This window comes from Bos taurus, chromosome 9, assembly GCF_002263795.3.
Source record: "Bos taurus isolate L1 Dominette 01449 registration number 42190680 breed Hereford chromosome 9, ARS-UCD2.0, whole genome shotgun sequence".
Taxonomy (NCBI): Eukaryota; Metazoa; Chordata; class Mammalia; order Artiodactyla; family Bovidae; genus Bos; species Bos taurus.
In genome coordinates, this window is record NC_037336.1 from 74,172,478 (window position 1) to 74,198,125 (window position 25,648).

Sequence of the window (25,648 nt, forward strand, 5' to 3'; positions counted from 1 at the left end):
TTCTTTGCATCAGGTGGCCAAAGTATTAGAGTTTCAGCTTCAACATCAGTCCTTCCAATGAATCTTTAGGACTGATTTTCTTTAGGATGGATTGGTTGGATCTCCTTGCAGTCCAAGGGACTCTCAAGAGTCTTCTCCAACACCACAGTTCAAAAGCATCAATTCTTCGGCCCTCAGCCTTCTTCACAGTCGAACTCTCACATCCATACATGACCACTGGAAAAACCATACCTTTGACGAGATGGGCCTTTGTTGGCAAAGTAATGTCTCTGCATTTTAATATGCTGTCTGGGTTGGTCATAACTTTCCTTCCAAGGAACAAGTGTCTTTTAATTTCATGGCTGCGGTCACCATCTGGAGTGATTTTGGAGCCCCCAAAAATAAAGTCTGCCACTGTTTCCTCATGAAGTAATGGGACCATATGCCATGATCTTAGTTTTCTGAATGTTAAGTTTTAAGCCAACTTTTTCACTCTCCACTTTCACTTTCATCAAGAGGCTCTTTAGTTCTTCTTCACTTTCTGCCATAAGGATGGTGTCATCTGCATATCTGAGTTTACTGATATTTCTCCCGGAAATCTTGATTCCAGCTTGTGCTTCCTCCAGCCCAGCGTTTCTCATGATGTACTCTGCATATAAGTTAAATAAGCAGGGTGACAATATACAGCCTTGACGTACTCCTTTTCCTATTTGGAACCAGTCTGTTGTTCCATGTCCAGTTCTAACAGTTGCTTCCTGACCTGCATACAGATTTCTCAAGAGGCAGGTCAGGTGGTCTGGTATTCCCATCTCTTTCAGAATTTTCCACAGTTTATTGTGATCCATACAGTCAAAGGCTTTGGCATAGTCAATAAAGCAGAAATAGAGGTTTTTCTGGAACTCTCTTGCTTTTTCGATGATGTTGGCATTATGTTTTGATGATGTTTTTTTTTCCAGCAGTGTTGGCAACTTCATCTCTGGTTCCTCTGCCTTTTCTAAAACCAGCTTGAACATCTGGAAGTTCATGGTTCACGTATTGCTGAAGCCTGGCTTGGAGAATTTTAAGTATTACTTTATTAGCGTGTGAGATGAGTGCAATTGTGTGGTAGTTTGAACATCGTAATGGAGAAGGCAGTGGCACCCCACTCCAGTACTCTTGCCTGGAAGATCCCATGGACGGAGAAGCCTGGTAGGCTGCAGTCCATGGGGTCGCTAAGAGTCAAACATGACTGAGCAACTTCACTTTCATTTGAACATTCTTTGGCATTGCCTTTCTTTGGGATTGGAATGAAAACTGACCTTTTCCAGTCCTGTGGCTGCTGCTGAGTTTTCCAAATTTGCTGGCACATTGAGTGCAGCACTTTCACAGCATCATCTTTTATGATTTGAAATAGCTCAATTGGAATTCCATCACCTCCACTAGCTTTGTTCATAGTGATGCTTCCCAAAGCCCACTTGACTTCACATTCCAGGATGTCTGGCTCTAGGTGAGTGATCACACCAGCATGATTATCTGGGTCGTGAAGATCTTTTTTGCACAGTTCTTCTGTGTATTCTTGCCACCTCTTCTTAATATCTTCTGCTTCTGTTAGGTCCATACCATTTCTGTCCTTTATTGAGCCCATCTTTGCATGAAATGTTCCCTTGGTATCTCTAATTTTCTCAAAGAGACCTCTAGTCTTTCCCATTCTGTTGTTTTCCTCTATTTCTTAGCACTGATCACTGAGGAAGGCTTTTTTATCTCTCCTTGCTATTCTTAGGAATTCTGCATTCAAATGGGTTTATCTTTCCTTTTCTCCTTTGCTTTTCACTTCTCTTCTTTTCACAGCTATTTGTAAGGCCTCCTCAGACAGCCATTTGGCTTTTTTGCATTTCTTTTCCTTGGGGATGGTCTTGATCCCTGCCTCCTGTATAATGTCACGAACCTCTGTCTTTAGTTCATCAGGCACTCTGTCTATCAGATCTAGTCCCTTAAATCTATTTCTCACTTCTACTGTATAATCATAAGGGATTTGATTTAGGTCATACCTGAATGGTCTAGTGGTTTTCCCTACTTTCTTCAATTTAAGTCTGAATTTGGCAATAAGGAGTTCATGATCTGGGCCACAGTCAGCTCCTGGTATTGTTTTTGCTGACTGTATAGAGCTTCTCCATCTTTGGCTGCAAAGAATATAATCAGTCTGATTTTGGTGTTGACCATTTGGTGATGGTAACCACTAGGTTATTCTCATTGGTAACCACTAGGTTATTCCCTATGAGTCTGTTTCTTTTTTTTTTATTAGTTTGTTGTTATTTTTTTTAGATTCCACATATAAGTGATATTTTACAGTGTCCGTCTTTGTCTCATTTGACTTAGGGTGGTGGTGATGGTGGTTTAGTTGCTAAATCGTGTCTGACTCTTGTTCCTCCATGGACTGTAGTCCATCAGACTTCTCTGTCCAGGCAAGAATATTGGAGTGGGTTGCCATTTCCTTTTCCAGGGGCTCTTCCAGATCCAGGGATCAAACCCCAAGTCTCCTGCATTGCAGGCAGACTTTTTACTTCTGAGCCACCACAGGAGTCCTTCACTTAGGATCAGATCAGATCAGATCAGTCGCTCAGTCGTATCCGACTCTTTGCAACCCCATGAACTGCAGCACGCCAGGCCTCCCTGTCCATCACCAACTCCCGGACTTCACTGAAACTCACGTCCATCAAGTCAATGATGCCATCCAGCCATCTCATCCTCTGTCGTCCCTTTCTCCTCCTGCCCCCAATCCCTCCCAGCATCAGAGTCTTTTCCAATGAGTCAACTCTTCGCATGAGGTGGCCAAAGTACTGGAGTTTCAGCTTCAGCATCATTCCTTCCAAAGAAATCCCAGGGCTGATCTCCTTCAGAATGGACTGGTTGGATCTCCTTGCAGTCCAAGGGACTCTCAAGAGTCTTCTCCAACACCACAGTTCAAAAGCATCAATTCTTCAGCACTCAGCCTTCTTCATAGTCCAACTCTCACATCCATACATGACCACAGGAAAAACCATAGCCTTGACTAGATGAACCTTTGTTGGCAAAGTAATGTCTCTGCTTTTGAATATGCTATCTAGGTTGGACATAACTTTCCTTCCAAGGAGTAAGCGTCTTTTAATTTCATGGCACAGTCACCATCTGCAGTGATTTTGGAGCCCAGAAAAATAAAGTCTGACACTGTTTCCACTGTTTCTCCATCTATTTCCCATGAAGTGGTGGGACTGGATGCCATGATCTTCGTTTTCTGAATGTTGAGCTTTAAGCCAACTTTTTCACTCTCCACTTTCACTTTCATCAAGAGGCTTTTGAGTTCCTCCTCACTTTCTGCCATAAGGATGGTGTCATCTGCATATCTGAGGTTATTGATATTTTTCCCGGCAATCTTGATTCCAGCTTGTGTTTCTTCCAGTCCAGCGTTTCTCATGATGTACTCTGCAAAGAAGTTAAATAAACAGGGTGACAATATACAGCCTTGACGAACTCCTTTTCCTATTTGGAACCAGTCTGTTGTTCCATGTCCAGTTCTAACTGTTGCTTCCTGACCTGCATACAAATTTCTCAAGAGGCAGATCAGGTGTTCTGGTATTCCCATCTCTTTCAGAATTTTCCACAGTTTATTGTGATCCATACAGTCAAAGGCTTTGGCATAGTCAATAAAGCAGAAATGGATGTTTTTCTGGAACTCTCTTGCTTTTTCTATGATCCAGTGGATGTTGGCAATTTGATCTCTGGTTCCTCTGCCTTTTCTAAAACCAGATTGAACATCAGGAAGTTCACGGTTCACATATTGCTGAATGCCTTCCAAATCCAACCATCTTGTTGCAAATGGTACAACGTCATTCTTTTTTATGGCTAAGTAATATTCCATTATACCACATCTTCTTAATCCATTTATTTGTTGATGAACATTTAGGTTGTTTCTGTACTTTGGCAACTTAACTTCACTTTTAATAAATGTTATCTTCCTGTATATTTTTGTAAGTTTACAAATGTAAACTTGAAAGAAAATGGAGAATGAATAGACTCTTAATCTTAGTCAAAAGGCCAAGAAGTGATGAATAAACAAACAGATAAGAAAATAAAGGAAAAAGATTTCCTGGAGACTGCTGCTGCTGCTGCTAAGTTGCTTCAGTCATGTCCGACTCTGTGCAACCCCAGAGACGGCAGCCCACCAGGCTCCCCCATCCCTGGGATTCTCCAGGCAAGAACACTGGAGTGGGTTGCCATTTCCTTCTCTAATGCATAAAAGTGAAAAGTGAAAGTGAAGTCGCTCAGACATGTCTGACTCTTAGCGACCGCATGGACTGCAGCCTACCAGGCTTCTCCATCCATGGGATTTTCCAGGCAAGAGTACTAGAGTGGGGTGTCATTGCCTTCTCCCTCCTGGAGACTAGAAGAGTTTTATTCTCTGTGGATGAAATCAGTGGTGAGGCCATACTTTTGCTAATTTAGAATAGAACACAATAGGTTGTTATAAATAGTCATTATTTAAATGGTTAGCAAATGTTCAGACAAGCAGCATATTTAAGGTCAACAGAGAGACTGAACATAATAGAGGTTCTCACAAAGAAAGAAATATCAAGATCGTTGAAGAAGAAAACAACTGTAGATTCAAACCCAGACTTAATGGGCTAAGTGCCATTATACTGGTCACAAAGATTATTGACAGCGGTTCTTAGACTTTAGTATCCACAATAATTAATCACCATAAATCTATTGACTGGGATTCAGGAGTTTGCATATGTCACCAGCTTCCCAACAGGTTCTTCCCAGTTTTGATAATGGGCAGGGCACAGATCATAGCAGCAGCAGACAGGCCAGCCTCTGTTTGGTTGAGTAGTATGATTTTGGATTATATTATGCATATAGCCCTAGGGTATCCATTACTACCTATTTTTACTGCCTCTCTTTCTTTCTTCTACAATGAGTGTTACCTGAAGGAGTTTTCAAAAATAGGGGCAGAGGCAGGACTGCGGCTGCTAGAAATAGACCCTCATTCAGCCCTCCCCTGGAGGGGCAGCAGGGTCTTGCCACTCCCCCATGATTATTACAGCCTTGAGAATAGACTGCAGTTGTTTTATTTTGCCTTTCATTTCTGCTCTGCCTCTGTGTCCTCCGGTATGAACTGGCCGGAGGGAAAATATTGGCCTCCACAGAGCTGTGTTCAGCGAGAGAGATCAGTATCTGGCTTCTCCCCCGTTTATAGTTTTAATTTTCTTTCTTTCTAGAATATGTCTGTGCTGGAGAATCACCACTGGCGATCTACAATCGGCATGCTTCGAGAATCAAGGCTTCTGGCTCACTTGCCGAAGGAAATGACGTAAGTGACCTAGAGATGAAACATACCGATGTCCACACATTAGAGATAAGCCGTGTGCTCTCTGGCTTGAGACCCCCGGGGTGAATGGCAGGGAGCCAGCCAGCAGTGCTTCCGGCCCACACTCCCTTAGTCGCCTATCGGAGGAGACATGGTGTCAGTTACAACAACCCAGAAACCAGAGTCCCTGTGAGCTCTGAAAGGGCCTGGAGAGTGTAGGACCTAATGTCAGGAAAAGAGATAATAAACAGTTCTCAGCTTTCACACTCTTCGGCCTCAGTGCTGTGCTTTGCCAAACTCCTGTCTTTTATGTTAGCAAAATTGTCCTCCTGTGTAGATCCAAATAATAAATATTTATCAAGAAGGAACACAGGAGTTCCCAAGCGAGACTGAAGGCTTGTTCAATAAAGGGTGTTTTGTCATTGCCAATCTTAGTAAAAGGAGAAGTCAGAAATTCTGTTCTAAAACATCTTTTGTTAAGAGACTGAATGGGCCCCAGCCATTTTTTTTCCACCAGGAATTTACCTATGTTTCTTGCATTTTAAACAGAAGTGGAAATACTAGTTTCCTGGTCCACTGTTTGTTAGGCTGGATATTTAGGCCGAGGTCTATTAAATCCAAGACCACGGCCTCATTTCCATCTGGCCTCAGTTTAGCTGCTGCACCATATTGGCCTTAATTTAGCCTCTGCACTGTCTTCCCAGGCCACCACCAATTCCTATCTGTTTCATTCAAATGCACAGAACCCGAGGTAGCTAGGCGGGAACAAGTAAATAGATTCCTGTACCATCTTCCAGAGGGGCACCAAGGTCAAGGGCCCTGTGGTGTTTCTTGGTCAAGCAGCAGGATGCTCTGGGCGCACTGATTTACCCCTGGCCCTCTGCTCCTATCTTATCCTGTTTCCTAGCACCCAGAGGAGTGTGAAATTCGTGGAAGGAACTTCAATTCTGATAACACTTTACCCACTGGAACCAAATAAAATCAATCCTTATACAGAGAATAAAAATTCATGCCTTTTATGAAAACAATATATTGCAAAGATTGAAAGAATTAAGTGCAGAAAGAACTAAAGTCTAGAGTAACAAATCAAGTTTGGAGGAGAAATGAGGAGGTGAAGGACAAGGAAGCCAAAGAAAGAGAAAAGGAGAAGGGAAGGAAAGAGAAGGAGACAGGAAAAAACAAAATGATCTGTTCTTTTGTCAAACCACATTTGTCCCAGTAATGCCCCAGTAGGTAAAGACTAAAAGAAATTTCACAAAAAAAGAAATAGAAATGACCAATAAACATATGAATATATGTCCAACCTCATTAGTAATCAAGGCAATTCATATTAAAATTATAATGAGTTGCATGATATTGGCAAATTGGCAAAAAAAATGTAAAGGGTAAGACTGTAAAGCGATGAGAAGCTCATCTATTACTGCTTGGAATGTAAATTTATACAACTGTTTTAAAAATAATCAGCAATATCTAAGAAATTGAAGATGAACATACTCTGTGATCCAATAATTTTATTCCTGGACATAGTCCCTAGAGAAACTTTACAAATATATAATTGGAGGTGTGTAATGGTATTTATTGTGTCATTTTTTTCATAGTAGTCAAAAACTAGAAACTACTCAAGTGATCATCAAAAGTAGAACAGATAATACATTGAAGCACAGTCCTACATTGGCATATAATCTAATCATGAGAATGGATGAACAACAGCTCACACATCAACTTAACTGACCTTCAAAAATATATTAAGCTAAAAAAAGCAAGTCACAAACTGATACTTACCACATAACTTAAAGTGAACAAGCAGTTAAAGTTAAACCATAGTATTTAGGCATGCATGCACAGGTGGTAAAATTATTATCAACAGCAATGAAATTATTAAAACAAAAGTCAAGATAGTAGTTGCTTCAGGGGTTGAGGGGAAGTAGGGTTGGATAAGAGACACAATGAGGGCTTTCTGGGGTACTGGCAGGCAATGATCTTGACCTAGGCGGTGATTGTAAGATGTTTATTTTATAATTTATCCCTTAAACTGTTTGTGTATGTTCTGTGCACTCTATCCAAACATACTTCACTTTCAAAGGTGAATTTTAAAAATAGATATGGATTTTCCTCCCATTGGTTACTTTCCATATATGCTATGCTATGCTATGCTATGCTAAGTCACTTCAGTTGTGTCCGACTCTGTGTGACCCCATAGAGGGCAGCCCACCAGGCTCCCCTGTCCCTGGGATTCTCCAGGCAAGAACACTGGAGTGGGTTGCCATTTCCTTCTCCGATGCATGAAAGCCCTAATTTGGTTTACTGTTCCAAAACATCCCATTGTCTGTATACCATTTGTTGACCAATATATTGTGTGAACACTGCTTTTTAATGGTACCTTAATCTACTGTGACTCTTTTGTAAGTTCCAGTATCTCTTTCCAGCCTATCCATTTTGCTTCCATGATGGATCTTTTCATTCCATAGAATCAGTCACTATTATTGGCTTCATTACTATTATTATACCCTTTCCCTCCCCATGCAAGTCTTAAGGTTTGGGTTGGTGTGAGCTCTATTAAAAAGCACAATCCAAATGCTGTGATTCTGTGAGTCTTTGTGACCTCCTTCAAGCATATATTTCTAGTTGGCTTCCGATCTTGCCACCCATAGGAACTGTGGGAATGTATAAACTGCCACAACTTTGTTCACCCAAGGTTTCAGTCACTCTGTTCAGTCCTTGGCATACCTCCCATCTAAGGACAGAATGATGGTGGGTGAGAGAATCACGCTTAGCCTGCAAGGGACCAGGACTCTGAGTAATAAACAGTATCAGAGGCAGAAATGAGAAAACAAGCCACCTGATGATGACAGAATCAATCACTCTGCTCAAAGGGATTTGCTTTGTGTGTGTGTTTTCTCTTTCATTCTCTTTCATTCTGTGGATGCAGACAGGATATTGAACAGCAGCTGGGCTCCTTGATCTTGGCAACAGACATCAACAGACAGAATGAATTTTTGACCAGATTGAAAGCTCACCTCCACAATAAAGACCTAAGACTGGAGGAGGTACACGACAGGCACTTTATGCTTCAGGTAAACAACAACAAACAGACGTCATTATCCTTGCTCTAAAACACTAAGGATACAATCAATCATTTTAGCACATCTGAGAAGGAGTATCCCCCATGGTATAAGCTAGAGCAGTGACCTAGTTTATTAAAAACCTTGAGACACATGAAATTTTTAAGTGGTTTCCAAGCAAGTAAAAAAAATCTGGGTTTCATGTCAGTACGTTGATAATATCTCATTTCTCCTTGTTTGGTATCTGTTTCACCACAAAGTAGCCCCCCTGGGTAGCTGCATGCAGTAAGAATTTACCACATTTTGTGGCTTGATGTAATGTTGATCACTATCATACTTTTGCAATGTCTAAAACTATTCCTTTAATACAAAAGTGTATTATGTTAACTATAGCACTAACAAAAATTGAGAAATAAGTATCTTTACTTTACCTCAAGCCTATTAAATCTTGCTTGACTTCTTTTTACAACCTAAACTCATATATTCATCTGAAGCTCAATGATATTTACCTAGTCTTACCATTATCAGGTACCAGTAAATAAATGATTTTGTTTAATTGAATGAACGGAATCATATCAAGCGCAACACTTTCTGCTTCCTTCCATGGCAAGAAGCCATTTGTGAAGTGCAGGGGAGAAATGGATCTTGGAAGCAGAAGTCTGACCTGGTATCCAAACCAGAGCCTTTTGCTTGATCTTCCATTTTCTCTCATCTTCCTTCTTTCCTTTTGGCACAAAAGACTAACTGAGTGGATCCTGGCTGCATCTAGATAGACCAGCTTTAACCAGGGAAATGGTTAAACAAGGGAAATGGCATGTGGGAGACTAAACTATACAGTCTTTTCCCTTGCATGCCTTCAGGCTGCCTTCTGAAGTTATCCAACTGCTCTATCCTTTTCAAGAAATGCCCTCCTCCCAGCTGTAAAACTGAATCTCCCTCTTCCTTTCTTCCCAACGTAGACTTCTAGCCCCTGGGTACCACCGGCATCTGATTTTAGAGATTCAAGTCTTTGAGTAGCTGAAAGATTTGGCCTGGACACTTGCATTCCAAAAGGAAAGCTCGCTAACACACATTAATCCCTAAAGGGCAGGAACTGGAGGGAGCTTCTGCCCCTGACCTCCTCTCACAAGTACTGGTGCCCCCATTCACCTGGAAATAAAGAACCAACCAAGTTTGCAGCTTAATATGACCCAGGCTCTCCCAGACCTCAACACTGCTAGCAGTTCTATGATCCCAAAGAACTAGGTCAAAACCAGCAGACCTTGCTGATGGAGGGCACACCACAGGAAGCCCCTCTAGGTGGTGGTTTCTTGGCAGTTGTTTGTTAAGAGGGAGAACCTGCTTCTTTGGAAATTCAAGGGACCCCTCCTAGGGTCAGCATCCCTGACAAAAGCTGGCATTCCAGATGCAGAACTGTGTGAGGCAAGCCAAGAAGGCCCAGACTCATCTCTGCCAAGCAAACACTCCTGGGCTTGATATGGCTTAGCTCCCTGGCTGGCAGTCTGAGATTGCTGACACACACAGATACGGCCATATAAATGCAAACACACATAGTTTAAGTGATGTATGGAGTCGGCCAATGTGGTCACTGTGAGGTGAGGTCCCAGTGATCTCACTCGAGCCTGGTTGGGGGCCCTGTGGCCTCCCTGCCCATGAGGGGTGGAGCAACAGAAGGAGCCAGGCCACAGCTTTCCTTGGCCTGCCCACTCCAGGTCCCCTCCAGGAAGCCCCATGTCCTTGGACGGTGACTCTTCTCTCCTTCTCACTGATGTAAAGTGGGAGTTCTGAATGAGGGTTTTGTGCGGTGGTGAATAAGTGCTGTTTCCTGAAGAGGCACGTCAGGGAGGCCTCTGTAAATATGGGCTTGGTACCGTGAGGTTGAAGGGCAGGTCTGACTGCCCTTGGGCTTGGGGTACATTTGCTGCTTAAGGATCATCCTTTGACCATCTCTCCCTGCCCTGTCATTTCTCAGATTGCCTTAAAGTGTGCTGACATTTGCAATCCTTGTAGAATCTGGGAGATGAGCAAGCAATGGAGTGAAAGGGTCTGCGAAGAATTCTACAGGCAAGGTTAGTAGGGATCCAATTGCTGAGTGTTCATCACCCCCTCTCCTTTTGGGCGTTTATCCTAATAAAACAAGAAATGGATTGTCTATTGTGACATTTGTTATTTCATCAACTCTTATTATCCCCACTTTTCTCTTTAAACCTTTTGCACACCGTCTGGCCCTTTTTTGGGAATAATTTAAAAATAAATAAGTTGACTTACTATGGAAACAGGTAGTAACGAGGTACAGTAACATGAGCAATAGAGGGATATAGATAATTTTTTCATGGTTTTTCTCTGTGGATATAAGAGGTGCAGGACAGTTTGTCTTTTACTCTGACCTTCATGTTAATGAGCTGAGCACGGCTTAAAAACTAAATGCCATTTGGGGTCAATGTTTTCCACTCTGACAGAAGGACTCGGACTTTTTTTGTATTTCTTTCCCTTGCTTTCTTAAAGTGAATAAAGAAATAGAGCATATTTAGTCAGAGTTCATCCTCTCGTATATACATTGTGAAAAGACAAATGGTCCCAAGTTAGGGTATAATTTTTAAGAGGTTAACCTCATTCAGAAGTAAGGCGATGAATTAGCAGCAGAATCTGGACATTGGGTGGGATCTTGGCCTGTAAATACAGCTTGTTTCTTCAGGCCTGGTTTCAGTGCTCAAGATGTTTTTTCAGGCACAACAGTGCCCTGATGTTAGCGACAGTCTCAGGTCTGAGAGGCTGAGAACAAATAAAGCCTGAAGTGTCCCACATACCCGTTCTGTGGGGGGTCAAGTAGCAACAGTGAGCCTTTTGGAGACGCCTCAGTAGAAAGATGAGTCAAAGATATTGAGATGGTCCCAAAGACAGAAGACAAAACAGAGCAGATTGGGTTCACATGGGGCCAGAAGGCTCTGCTCCCCATCTCTTTCCCTTGGGTAAAAGCACTCATGTAGTGTCCATTCTGTAAAATTTCACTTCAAATGAGTGTGAGTGGTTAGTAATCCAAAGGTCACTTCTAGTTGTCCATGTTACAAGATCACCACTGAGGGAAAAACAAAAGGAAATATGATGAACTTAGAGACGGGAGGTTAGATTAGATAAGATAAATACTTTACTATAAAATATAGAAAATATTGAAATAGCCCAATGAGAGAAGGGCTAGGATCTTCATCCTTAGATATCAAACAATGGGACAGAGAAAAGATGCCACCCTGTCCCTCTTGGTTTTGACTCAATCATGTGTTCTTGTTGACACTGATTGAAGTTTAACCCTTTCATTTACTTATCTTACACTCTCCGAATTGTGAGCTGCTTGGGGCAGGGATCGTGTCTCTTGGGCAGATGGCAAGGCATACAGAGCTGGCGAATCAAAGTTGTTAGCTAAGTGGAATAGATGGAATCAACCAATAAAGGTAATCTGTAAGATGCCTTTGCAAAAATTTGTCCTCATAATAATACTCATGTGCAACATTATAGGGGTTCCCTGGTGGCTCAGTAGTAAAGAACCAGCCTGCCAATGCAGGGGACGTAGGTTCCATCCCTGGGTCGGGAAGATTCCCTGGAGAAGGAAATGGCAACCCACTCCAGTATTCTTGCCTGGAAAATTCAAAGGACACAGAAGCCTGGCAGGCTACAGTCCATGGGGTTGCAAAGGGTTGGACACAACTTGGTGACTAAAAAACAAGTAGTATTATAAGAGAACAACCTAGAACATTTGTGAGTCTGATCGCTAAGGGTGAGCTTTCATATACTTTGCTCCATATCATGTCTCCTGGCAGAGAAAGGAAAGTACAGACGATGTGTCAGGTCCTTTTTAATTAATAACCATATGATCTAGCAGAAGTTCAGCTTACTTAAGAGAAGACTAGACTCTCTGGTTATCCAAACTGCTTGTCCTCCATACTGAATAATTTTTTTTAGAAATTCTATAAAGCACTATTTGTATCATTTTGATTAATCTTCTTCCAGCTTTCCATTTAGGATTTGGGTTTCCACTGACTGCTAACAATTCCTGCCAAAATATCTCTGATGATTCATGATGCTGAGCAAAGGAAAAGCCCCAAAATCAAGGATGAGGACAGACAGAGAAAGAAAGATGAGATTCCATGAATTAGGAAGACAGTGTTAAATTCTCAGAACAGATATTAGAACTCAAACATCATTCATCCTCTTCCTTTCAATGACTCAAAAAAAGTAGAATCTCTGTCCTATGGTAACAACATATTGATATCTTCTCAGTCAACCAAGATTCCCAGAAGTTTTCATTGAACATCTGCTTCCAGCCTTGTCTAATCCTCAGCAAAGCTGTGATTTTCCTATGTGCAAAGCTCCACTGGGGGTGTCCTGAAGGAGACAAAGTATTAAAGTTAATGTCTCACAAGCTCAAAATACTAATTAGTAAAGTTCCTGGAGGAGAGAAACTGCAATTTTCCTCACTGTATTTTCTACATTGATTAACAAAGTGTCTGAAATATATAGTGCTTTATAAATCCGTTGAAATAGTTGAAAGGATAAATGATCCAACTGGAAGAAAATCCTTTCATGGTGGAGGTCACAGGAGAAGATCTAGTGCTAAGGATGATAGAATCTGAGCTGGGTATTAAAGGATGTGTAGTGACGGCACTGTCCAGTAGGATAGACACAAGGCACGTGTGGCCATTAAATTTAAAATAATTTGATTAAATGTAAAATTTAGTTCCTCAGTTTTATTAGTCTTATTTCAAGGGGCTACTATAGTGGGCAATGGAGAGAATATAACCATCATTGCAGAAAAGTCCCACTGATCTGGATAGAGAGGAGTGGAAATGGAAAGAGGTATGGGGAAGGGACCATCCCTGTGCCTTATAGACCAGATTGGTTCCAGAGAAGGTAAGAATAAGAGGATCTGTTGAGGCCCCTGTATACCAGGCTGAAGTGGAGACTATGACAATGGGAGTCATCTTAGAAAGTGCAAGTAGGGCAACATGTGTAGTTGAAGTGGAAGAAATACTAAAGAAACTAGCTAAGAAGCAGAAAATAAGAATGAGTTTTTAAGAAACCAGACGAAGATGTGAGATATGTATATGTATGTGCAACTCTTTGCAACCCTATGGACTGTAGCCCACCAGGCTCCTCTGTCCATGGGATTCTCCAGGCAAGACTACTAGAGTGGGTTGTATGCCCTCCTCCAGGGGATCTTCTTGACCCAGGGATCAAACCCAAGTCTCCTGCATTGCAGGCAGATTCTTTACCACTGAGCTACCAGGGAAGCCCATATATATATATATATATATATATATATATATATATATATATATATACATACACACACACACACACACATATATATATATAATGGAATACTTTAGTTGTTGTTGTTTAGTCCCTAAGTCGTGTCTGACTCTTTGCAACACAATAGGCTGTAGCCTGCCAGGAATTTCCCAGGCAAGAATACTGGAGTGGGTTGCCACTTCCTTCTCCAGAGGATCTTCCTGACCCAGGGATCAAACCCACATCTCCTGCCTTGGCAGGCAGATTCTTTACCTCTGAACCACCAGGGAAGTCCACAGTGGAATACCACTCAGTCATAAAAAAGAATGAAATTTTTGCATTTGTGAAAACATGGATAAACCTGGAGGGTGCCATGCTTAGTGAAATAAGTCAAACAGGAAGAGATAAATACTGTATGTTTTCACTTATATATAAATCTAAAAAATAAAACAAATGAATGAAAAAAAAAAATGGAAACAGATTCACAGATACAGAGAACTAGAGGCTACCAGCTGGGAGAAGGAAGAGGAAGGGGCAAGACAGTAGTAGGAGATTAAGAGGTTAAAAACTACTAAGTATAAAGTAAATAAGACACAACGATGTAATGTACAACATAGGAAATAGCCAATATTTTATAATAACTTTAAATGGGCTATAATCAAGTTATTGAATCACTATGTTGTACACCTGGAACTAATTTAATATTGTAAATCAACTATTCTTCAATTTGAAAAAAGAAAGAAGCCAGACTAGAATGAAACCAGGGAAAAGAGATATTTCAACAGAGAAATAAAGGAGATTTGCTGCCTCAATACAGAAGGTAGAAGGAAGAGAAACTTCCCTCCAAGTGTCATGCTTGACTGAAAAATCCCTATTAATGGAGCTTAGGAGGTGAGGAGTGAAATAAACTTAAGGAGAATTCATTTTGATACTAAATGGTGTCATACCTGTCCTCTCAAGGCCGTTATCACCTGGCTTCCCTGAACCCCTCAGGGTAAGCCAGAGTGATTTCCTCACATCGGTTTTGAGAATCACCATGGCCCTAGAGACCATGGGAGGAATGGCTACAGTCAGAGAAAATGACAGAAATGTGGCATCTCAGAAGACGGTAGCTCCGTGGTTAAGTGCAGACTTTCTGAAGCCAGACTTCCAGAGTTAAATTTAGGCTCCCCTCCTCATTGCATAAGGACTTAAGTCAACAAACTTCTCTATGCTTCATCTCAATGTCCACATCTTGTAAAATGGGGGTTTTATTGAGCTTGTTGTGAGGATTAAATTAATTAAATAGGCAAAATGCTTAGAACTGTGCCTGACACACAGTAAACATGGTATAAATATATGTGTTTTTCTCCTCTGGTTTAGAGGGGTGCATTCACAGCGGTGAATTCAGCTAGTGGTTCTGAGAACCAGCTTCTCTACTGATCAACCAGATTGTTTTTCCCAATGAGAAAATTACCCACCATTTTTCACCTTCAGGAAGAATCGATAAAGCATTTTGATAAAGCTTTGCATGATGTATTTCTCCTTTGGTCTTCTAGCTGACAGAGGCATTATAAAGAAAGATCATCCTTACATGTATATGTATGACTGAGCCCCTTCACTGTTCATCTGAAACTATCACAACATTGCTAATCGGCTATATCCCAGTAAAAAATATAAAGTTTTTCATTTTTTTAAAAAAAAGATCATCCTGACCTTTATACTTTATTTAACTTTTAGTTATACTAAGTAAAATTCTAAGGAGTCAGAATGAAAGAATCAGACCCTTATTTTGATTAATTTTGTAGCTAGAGATACTCTCATATGAGATCTTTCTATAAATAGTTCCTCTTCCTTGTTTCCTGCCTACTTATTATTCCTGGTTGTTCAGGTGAAACCAGATGAGAGTCAGGCAGAGTGGAAGGAGGGAAAAACGTAAAACCTGTTTTCTTAATCTGTAACTTCAAACCAGAACTTCTATCTCATATCAGGAAACTGGCCATTCATTTTCCTGTTTTTATAAAGTTTTGTTCAAAAGTTTATTCTAATCCCAGAGCGTACCTATTAACAATGGGCCTATTGCAAATGATCATTGATACTCTGATATTTTAAATTTTCACAGAAATTACCAGAGCAGGGCAGAGTCAGTCATTGCTAGAGCATTCCTAGCAACAAGGCAAGAAACAGTAATTCCCAGGTAACTCCTTCCAACTAGACCATTAACAATTGCAAGTTCTCCATTACCAATGTGTTTCTTCTTCTTTCTTCTTAGGTGATCTTGAACAGAAATTTGAACTGGAAATCAGTCCTCTTTGCAATCAACAGAAAGATTCAATCCCTAGTATACAAATTGGTGAGTTGAGCTCAATTGTAATTTTAAATGAATAATTTTGGCACCTCGGCCAAGAGTCACAAAGAAGATCTACACGCAGCTTTTGAAAGATCCGAACTAATCAAAGCCCTTTGAATAACAGAATCCAAATAAACACTCTAGTCATGACCTATCTACTAAATAATTATCAATTCAGATGAAAACTAGAGTAAAGTTTTTGTTATGGACCCTTAATAAACAACTTGTATTAACTTTGTTGTTTAGACTTGAATCAAAACCAAATGAAGGAAAATAACAAGAATCAGTTGTTGGCTGCTGAAGGTCAGATTAGCTCACACTCTCTTTAGGACTTGAAACATGGAAAATCTATAGTTTCAGATCCTTCCATTTTGGTCACTACCCTTCATCCTCAATGCATAATTTCAAAGCCTGGGTCCCCAGACTCAGGCCCAGAAACACATGTGATGTGGGGTCCCATGCTTCTTCACTTCAAAATGTATTTTCAGTCTTGTTCTCTTAGGGCCACACTCTCAAGTGTCAATTTCAATAAAGTGTTAAACTGTAATGCTAATTCCTTTAAAATAACTATTCGTTTCTCTCACTTCTTTAAACACTCTACCAATTCCATCTACATTTAAAGCAAGTCTTTCTTTTCCTTGCAGTTTCCTCCAGTTAAAACCAAACTCAGAACTTGAACTCTTTTACTTATCAACTATGGCCCTGACATGTACCAGTTTTTAAGTTTTTCTTAACTGCCTTAAGACAGTTTAGACAGAACTGCCTTAAGACAACTTAAGGCAGTCACAGTGCAGTAAGCCTCAAGGCTCAATGTCTGGAGATTGGGAGGGCACGGGGCACCCAAAAATATCAGCTGAAAATTGAGAAAACCAGGCAGTTAGAATGATATGCTTCCAATTACTGAGGGTGAAATTGAATCCATAGTCTCACAAAAGAGTCTCAAAGTCAACCTAAGGAAATAGGAACAAAATTAATCTAGTTTTTAAAAATCTGAAGGGAATATGCAAATATTAAAGTAGATATATTGGAACACTGAAATTATTGATAATTTTTTTCCCAATTGCCCTTAATATTGTTATGTTTTGTTTACAATTAAACTGATTCCTTCACCTGGAAAAGGGAGAGGGGTGTTGTTATAAAAAGCAAAACCCAGGAAGCATCCAGAGCAGAGAAAGCTACAGAATTGCTGGGGAGGGCGAAGGGCAGCAGTATCAACAGAATTCAATCTCAGCTTCCTTGGATCCAATGCTGTATCTGATTGGAAATTCTGCAGATGCGATTCAAAGGAAATAGACCCTAACCCAAATCCTAATCCCGGGGCCCAGTTTGTTAAACTCTGGTTAGAAAGGAATTTGCCAGGCACCTGTTAAAGACATTTTCACCCCCCAGAGAAAAGCACTCACATTGTTAAGCACACAACCTGGATTTGAAAGACAGACTTGATTTCGAGATTCTATTCTCTTGTTGTCATGAGAACACACTTATTTTGTCAGATCATATGTCCTGATTTTCAGCTCAGGAAAATGTGGTTACCATAGATACCTGTTTTTAAAATGGGATGAGGATTGAGTGCATAGGAAAATCCCATGGATGCTACGCCAGCACACCAGTAATAAAGAGAAAGAGTGATTATAAAACAACCCTCAGCAAATAAATCTTTCTGTCTCCATTCCACATCTCCCACCTCTGTAGGTTCAAAGCTGGGAGGTGTGGTGTGCAGGGGCATATCAGGCTAAACTGCAAAAACCCAGATAGATAAACAGAGTCTAATGGGAGCTGTGCGCTCTAGCCTCCCGAACAAGTATTTTTCCAGTGGGTGTGAATAATGCAGGTAGTTCCTCTGTCCTGATTCCCTTGGGACTGAAAATGTCCTCTCTCTTTCCTTTCCCAATTCACAATGAGGTTTTCCTGAGTGCCATCTCAGGCTTTGATCTGATTCTCTTCTTAAGTAATTCACATTTACCCAAGTGAAACAAGGATTTAATATCCACCCCTCACCCACCTTCCTCCCCACTCCCATCAAACTCTGCCTTTCAAAAAGAAGGTGCTAAATTAAATGAATCTCCAAGTGGTGAAACCTGTAGAAAGATGGGCTTCCCTGGTGTTTCTCAGTGTAAAGAATCTGCCTGCAATGAGGGAGGCCTGGGTCAATCCCTGGGTCAAAAAGATCCCCTGGAGAAGGAAATGGCAACCCACTCCAGTATTCTTGCCTCAGAAATCCCACGGACAGAGATGCCTGGAGGGCTGTAGTCCTTGGGGTCACAAAGAGTCAGACCCGACTGCGTGACTAACACTCTGACTTTCATAGAAAGATAAGGAGATAGGAATTCCCTGGCAGTTGAGTGGTTAGGATTCGGCAGTCTCACTGCCTGGGGCCCAGGTTCAATCCCTGGTTGAGGAATTAACATCTTGCAAGCCATTAAAAAAAACAAAAGCTAGAAAGATAAAGAAAAAGAGGCTTTCTTTAATCCTTGTTAACTCTGAGGCCATCATTTCTCCCCTCCCCGACATGTACCCCTTCAGGAGGACAACGTCCCCACAAAGTCAAGGTGAATGTGAATGTGTTAGTCGCTCAGTCGTGTCCAACTCTTTGCAATCCTGTAGCCCACCAAGCTCCTCTGTCCATGGGATTCTCCAGGCAAGAATACTGGAGTGGGTTGTCATTTCCTTCTCCAGGGGCTCTTCCCAACCCAGGGATCAAACCTGGGTTTCCCACATTGCAGGCAGGATTCTTTACCATCTGAGTCAGTTTGCACAAATACAGTGGGGACCTCTGCGACAGCCTCGAATCTAATCATGCAGAAGCTTTGCTTCATGAGAAAAACTGCCTCACGGTGTCTATTCAGACTTCAAAATCACTCTCCTATCTCCTATAAGAGGTCTTTATATCTAATGAGTAGAAATATAGAGATGCAACTCTAGAGTAATTTCAGGAAAAAAATGAGCTCAAGTTTTTAAGTACTGGATTTTTAAGTGTGGGATTTGTAACTTTTTAATACTTAGGGTAAACCTGGTAAATATTCACACCTTAAACTTCAGAATAGTGTAACAATATTGCAGACTATCTTTTTAGATATATAATATCTCTTAAGATGCAATATATTCAAAATTAGATATGGAGGTAGTCTAGAATAGCAAGCAAGAACATTACAGAATGAAATCTTAATTGTCTGGCTCCCTACATAACCTTATCAAAATGTACACAGTAAGTCGCTGGCTTAACTTTTTGCTCCTTAGAGTCAAGTTATCTAACATCATCTTATAATATTTAAATCGTATTTCACATCTAATGAGAGAATGCAGACACATATACTAACATTTAGAATCAACGTATCCTTTTCTCATCTCCAGAGCATCCTCAAAGGAGGATGTTTGTCCAATAAAAAAATAATCCAGTCAAGCCTAATAATTCACATGCCTATAAACACACAGGGATAGTTGTCAGAAGATTTCACTGTGCTGAAAAAACTTGACTCTCCCCATACCACAGAAGTCCCCTTCTCCCAAGACCAACATTTCAAGGGAAATACAATAAAACCTAAATATATTTGTGATGAATCCAATAATTCCAACCTAGACTGGAAATTATCTTTGCTTTAATAAATCATGCTTAATATGGAAAGCACATTAACAGTGAGACGTGATCAGAAAGTTTAACAAGGCTAAAATAATTAAGAGAACAGACATGCTAACAAAGAAGTCTCATATCAACCCATCTTATCTCATCATTCAAGCAGAACTTTTATGCAGGAAAAAATCTGTTTTGAAGACTAATGAACTTTTATTATCTACACCTGGTTGCTTAACGTAATTGAAAGTAAGACAAAAATGTGAAATGATAATCCTGAAGAAATATCTTCAGGGTAAATGTATGAATGAACTCTTCAGATGGTCTAAATCAACCACGTGTGGCTTCCTGGTGTCACTCTCCCTTTCTTCCCCTCCCTCAGCCACCTTCCTTAGTTCTAGCTCATTTTTTTATTTTTTAACTTTTTTCCTTATATGTCTTTATCCTTCTTCAAATGAAAGTGAGAGTGGCTCAGTCATGTCAACTCTTTGCGACCCCATGGACTATATAGTCCATGGAGTTCTCTAGGCCAGAATACTGGAGTGGGTAGCCTTTCCCTTCTCCAGGGGATCTTCCCAACCCAAGGGTCGAATCCAGGTCTCCTGCATTAAAGGCGGATTCTTTACCAGCTGAGCCACAAGGGAAGCCCAAGAATACTGGAGTGGGTAGCCTATCCCTTCTCCAGTGGATCTTCTTCAAATAGTAATAGCCAACATTTATTGAGTGTTTGCTATGTGCCAGGAACTTTCTAAGCATTTCACATGTGTTATTTCATTGTCCTAACAACTCTGTGGGTTTGGTACCCTTCTTAACACTTTACAAATGCAAAAACAGAGGCATAGAGAGATTAAATGCCAAGCCTAAGGTGACTTACCTTATGCTCCTAGGCTGAGGGCAGGGACTACATCTTGGAGGCCTCCATACCCCTGGGGCCGAGTACATCATGGGCCCAATCGTGTGAGAAGTGGTCTTACTGCCCTGCTGGTGATGACGTTGGCCTTGCCTGTTTCAGGTTTCATGACCTACATCGTGGAGCCCCTCTTCCGGGAATGGGCCCACTTCACAGGACACAGCGCCCTGTCTGAGAGCATGCTAAGCCATCTCGCGCACAACAAAGCCCAGTGGAAGAGCCTGTTGCCCAAACAGCACAGAACCAGTGGCGATGGCAGCCCGGACCACAAAGGCCCAGGGACTGAGGACGAGGAGCAGACTGTGACCGAAGGCGACGCCCCGTAGGGCCCGCCAGGCCTGCGCCCTGCTCTGCACACTGAGATTGACAGCCTCCTTGCGCAGAGGCCTCTGGGAGGGCGGATGCTTCGAGGGGCTCTTGCTGATCAATCCGGCCCCTCTCTGGACATCATCCAGGAGCTTTTCGGAATCCACCCTCCTCCCACTCACCTGCCTCCCTCCTTTTCCCAAGTGTACAGAAGCCATCCGTCACCTCAGCATTAGCTGCCGAAATGAGCAACTCCATTCCACGATGAGGGAGCTGATTCCAGGGACCGGCTTGGCCCTGGAGGAGAAGACTAGGGAGTAAGAAAGAGGTGCTCTTGCCGTGGCCCTTCGGGCCCTGGGTCACACTGTGACGGGTGGCACTTCCTGAGTCCAGAGCATTTTAGCCTCGGCCATCAGACTGCTGATCTGCATGACAAAAACACCAGCATATTTGGAACTCCAAGGATATTGGTCTTAAGTGCAAGAGCACAAACGAGAGAGAGTGTTAGAGAAAGTACCTTCTATTTTAATAATAATTATTATTATAAAATAATAATAAATCTTTTTAACTTTTCTATTTTGTGCACTAGACAATGGATCTAAAACTCTGGACAAAGATTATTCAACGTGATAATCATGTACCCAAACGTGAACAGGGGGTTCATTGTTTTGTTATGAAGTCCATGCCACTTTGGGTCAGAGATTTGGCATCTTCTCAATTTAAGAAACCACGTTTCCTATCCTATGCGAGGGGAAGGTGCTGTACAGTTCATTCCTTTGCACCATTAGTCAATCTGTCTTTTATCAATAACTCAGATTCAGTGACATGTTTATTTTCACACCTGTACATCTTCTGTAAATATCAAGCGCTACTGATTCCCATGCCAAAATACATGAGTATTATGGGATTGCTACCTGTATAAACAATGGCACTGTGAACAGAATACTGTTAGTTTTAATACAAGAGAATGCATTTGTAAATATGGTATAGAGTTTATTAATATACTATTGTTTGCAGATAAAGGCCTTAACTTTAAACACCTTTTCATCTTCTGAAAGCTGCCCAACTTAAATCCTCACAGATGTCCTTCTGAACTGCCTCCCCATGTCCATCTTGATGCTTTCCAGCTAAGGTCACAAACCAAAACTGAATAAAATCTTTGAGGAAATATTTTGGAAACTTCACATGCATTCCACTTGAGACCATAGTGTCTAATCTATGGCACCAAGCATGGTTTCCTCAGATGAACAAGACCCTTCAACAAGCCTGAAGTCACTTTCAGCACAGCGATGTTGCACTCTGTTTTAGCAAGCCAGCTGATTAGCGTGTGTTTCTACAGCTCCTGTCAAGGACATGGTGGTGTGTCGGCCTCATGGGCCGCATGGCAGGTCTCACCAGCCTTCCATAACCCTGTCAGCTTCCATAACCTTCCATAACCCATCAGGGACTTCCCTGCTCCCCTGTAACACCATCGTCTGCTCCGGCTGTAGTACCAAAGCACCTTTGGTTTACGGTTGGCGTGAATTTCTTTGGTGTTAATAGTAACTGGATTTTTCTTTCTCTTTCATTTCATATGAACTACCCAACTGTTTAGCAGACATTAACATCATTTAAGGAAAGAAAATATTTCCACCGTCTGGTAGAGTTTACCTTCCTCGCAGGTTACTGTGGTTAATTATGACTCTAGCTAGCAGAGTCACCTTGGAATTTTGTTGCCATTTTTTCTGCAGATACTTGGCTGGAAAGTCAGTTTGTTACAGCATTCTTCTCTAGTCAGCTAAACTCCGTGCATTGAACCTTTTCTTTAGAAGTTCCTGCATAACTAATGTTAGATGAAAATTGGCAATGCCCCCTTTCTTTTTATCTTCAACAGTGTGGTAGTGGGGAGAATGATAATATGATTGTTTCTGCTACTATCAAGCTGTTTCGCAAGCTGATAGAACCTCAGCTAACTCTCATTTCCTAAGTGCAGCTCTTTTTTTTCCCTCCTAACATACAAATGAAATGTGAGAAACTTGACTGGATTGTATTAAGTTCCTGCAGAAAGGCCGAGGCTTGCAGAATTAAGGTTTAGGGTGAATTGGAAAGTTGGTTGTAGTTTCATTAAAGTAGGAGGGATGGTCAGAAGGTCCTAAAGAAAGTGTGAAAACCTCATGAAATGGGTGGATAATAAGTTGAAATTATTGATATGGGTAAGAAGGGAAGTTGTGAAAAATTAACACTAACTTTGGGTTTGTTTTTTTGGGTTTTTTTTTTTCTTGTAATAACTATAAACTGACAGGATTCTTTATGGCTTTAATACTCTGAAGCTCTTAGCTTGGTGAGTCCTCAAAAGAGAACGCATTGAATGTATTTCTGCTTCCAAACTCGCTTATTTTGGTTTGGTGATGCAGAGGACTTTTGAGTACTCTAATTTTCATGAGATCAAATCAAAGAAAGCAATTACTGGGGAAGATACAGGAAAGATAAGGAAGAAGACACTGTTTTAGCTAATGGAACCTCTCCTTTGAGTTTAGAAAACGAACCTTGTTTAAACAATATTTATATCATAATTTAAATAAATAAGACTGGAGGCATTTTTCGTAGTTTCAAATTTATAGGACACAAGTATTTTAGGTCTTAAAGAAGAACTCACAGAGAAAACTACCAAATATTTAACAGTTAAGCCTATGAAGCAGCTACTAGTACAATAAAAATCTGAAGCAAAATGAGATGTGAGGCATAAACTAGTTACATTTGTCTCCTTCCTTCAACCATATAGGTTCCTAGATCCATTTTTTTTTTTAATTGTGAAAACATTTGTTTTCTTTTTTCCTGCCTACTGGTGGCTGTCTTGCAATCTTTCAATAGAAGGAGTCCGATTACTAATTAAGACACAGCTGTTGGATCATCTGGGGACTTTATCTTCACATTTTTTTTTTCTCTGAGTCCCTGGATCGTCACTTGCTGACTTCCCAAGTTTAATTCCTTCAATGCTTGAGAAGAAGGGAATCAAAGGGTTCAGGTAAAGTTAAAATCAAAAGAGAGAATAGATATCACTGCCAGCCCTGATGGACAAAGCCTGCTTTTCCTTTTGACAGCACACGCAGTCAGTCAGAACCTTTTTCCTGAAACACTGACCTGCCCGTCACTCCCTGAGAGGCCGAGTGAACATCCCGCTCTACCTGCCTAAGGCTTCCCGCGATGGGATGAGGATCGTGTCCCGCAACACGTCACCAGATAGTGCTTCCTACAAACCACAGACTTGTTTTGTAAACTTTTCTCATGTTGAATCAGATCTGCTCACTGATTGGAACATTGGTTATGAGCTTGTATCTCACTATATTTCTTATGCTTTGTTCTTTTATGCAAACCCTTAAAATTGTGTTGTTTGTGTACACACGTGAAGTTTGGAAAACAAACAAACAAACACCTTGTGAGTTTTTGCTCAAAATGTGGCCTAAATATTCATTGGCATGTCTAGGTAAACAATGAAAAATAAAGATAATTTCTTAAAAATATCACACTATGAAAAATACTCTGATTTTCACCAGGTAACATGTTATCAGCCAACCAGTCACATTCAAGGTCAAGGTCAAGAACACTGCTACAGACATGACTCATGTGATTGATTCCACTGGATGCTGCAGAAACAGCCATGTCCATAAAGCTATCACTTGCCAATTAGGGGGAAAGGGCCATCATTGAATTCTGCCTTTCCTCTGAGTCCTGATAGTTTTCTGATCCACATTTGTCAAATTCATATATGAATGAGAATAATGTACAATGCTTTAGGTTGTGGAACCATAGCAGACTTACTGGTGAAAAATATAGTCTTGTATTTCAGGATTGGAAGCCACCAAGAACAACAGAACAGTTCAGGCAGGACAACTGAGTGTCTAAATCTATCTGGAAATAGAGGAGAAATGAAAAAAAAAAAAACACACACAAAAACTATCCATGTTTCCCAGAAACAGTGTTGTATCTTTATGGTCCAGGAAGATTCCACGTGCGGCTGGGCAGCTAAGCCCGTGCATTACAACTACTGAGGCCACACGCCTAAAGCCTGTGCTCCACAATAATAGAAGCCACCACAGTGAGAAGCCTGTGCACAGCAACGAAGAGCAACACCCACTTATCTCAGCTAGGGAAAGCTCATGTGCAGCAACAAAGACTCAGTGCAGCCAAAAATAAGCTAATTAATTTTTAAAACCTTTCAAAAAATAAAAGAGATTGCATACAAAAAGCACCCAGCACTCTGTCTGGTACGTGGTAGGCTTTTAATACATGCAAGTTCTCTCCTCTTAAATTATCAGACACTTCACAAATAGCCATTCATACATGGGTAAGAATGTGGATAATGTATGGGGAATAATGTAGTAAAGAATGCTAGGGATCTTACATTGGGAAGTTAGACTCACTCCTGTATTTTTTTTTTGCCTGTTTATTGGCAAAATTGTTAAAAAAAAAAAAAAAAAAGACTATCTGATGAAACCTCCTGCCTTAGCTACAGCCTACTTTTCTGTTCAATCCTCTATATTCTAGAATAGAAGTTAACGTATCTTTTGTTAGCAGTTTTGTCAGAAATTTCTGAGAAGGAAACAGCTCCAAAGAACAAAAATGAGAGTCATTTATGTACATTGCATCTGTGCCACTAAAGTCCCACATCAAGCTGGTGATGGCTCTGGTCCTCTGTGTCAGTCCCCAGAAGTTTGCTGGGCTTTCATGGGCTTTGCAGGAGCAGGCATGGACTGGTACCTCCAGGCACACTTGGTTGACTCCCTCACACACCTCCAAACGTGTTCTAAGCTAAAGCTTATTGTCTGTCCCAGAGCAGGCCAGAAAACAGAGGCATTTCCTAATAACATGTCGAAGAAGGGAGAAGGCTCCATCCTGCCTCCCTAGGAAT

The 25,648-nt window shown here is 41.1% G+C and overlaps 1 protein-coding gene across 5 annotated transcripts in view; it reads left to right on the forward strand.

Annotated features, from left to right (window-relative positions):
* Positions 1-24,260, forward strand: part of PDE7B (phosphodiesterase 7B) — a 380,722-nt gene extending 356,462 nt beyond the window's left edge. For 4 of the 5 annotated variants that reach the window (XM_024996621.2, XM_005210970.3, XM_059889704.1 and 1 more), the window contains 5 exons: positions 5,214-5,305; positions 8,232-8,376; positions 10,337-10,433; positions 15,899-15,979; positions 20,557-24,260. In XM_024996621.2, coding sequence (XP_024852389.1) covers positions 5,214-5,305; positions 8,232-8,376; positions 10,337-10,433; positions 15,899-15,979; positions 20,557-20,780 — 639 coding nt within the window. In that variant the 3' untranslated portion in view covers positions 20,781-24,260. 5 annotated transcript variants of the gene reach the window in all.
* The last annotated feature ends 1,388 nt before the right edge of the window (positions 24,261-25,648 follow it).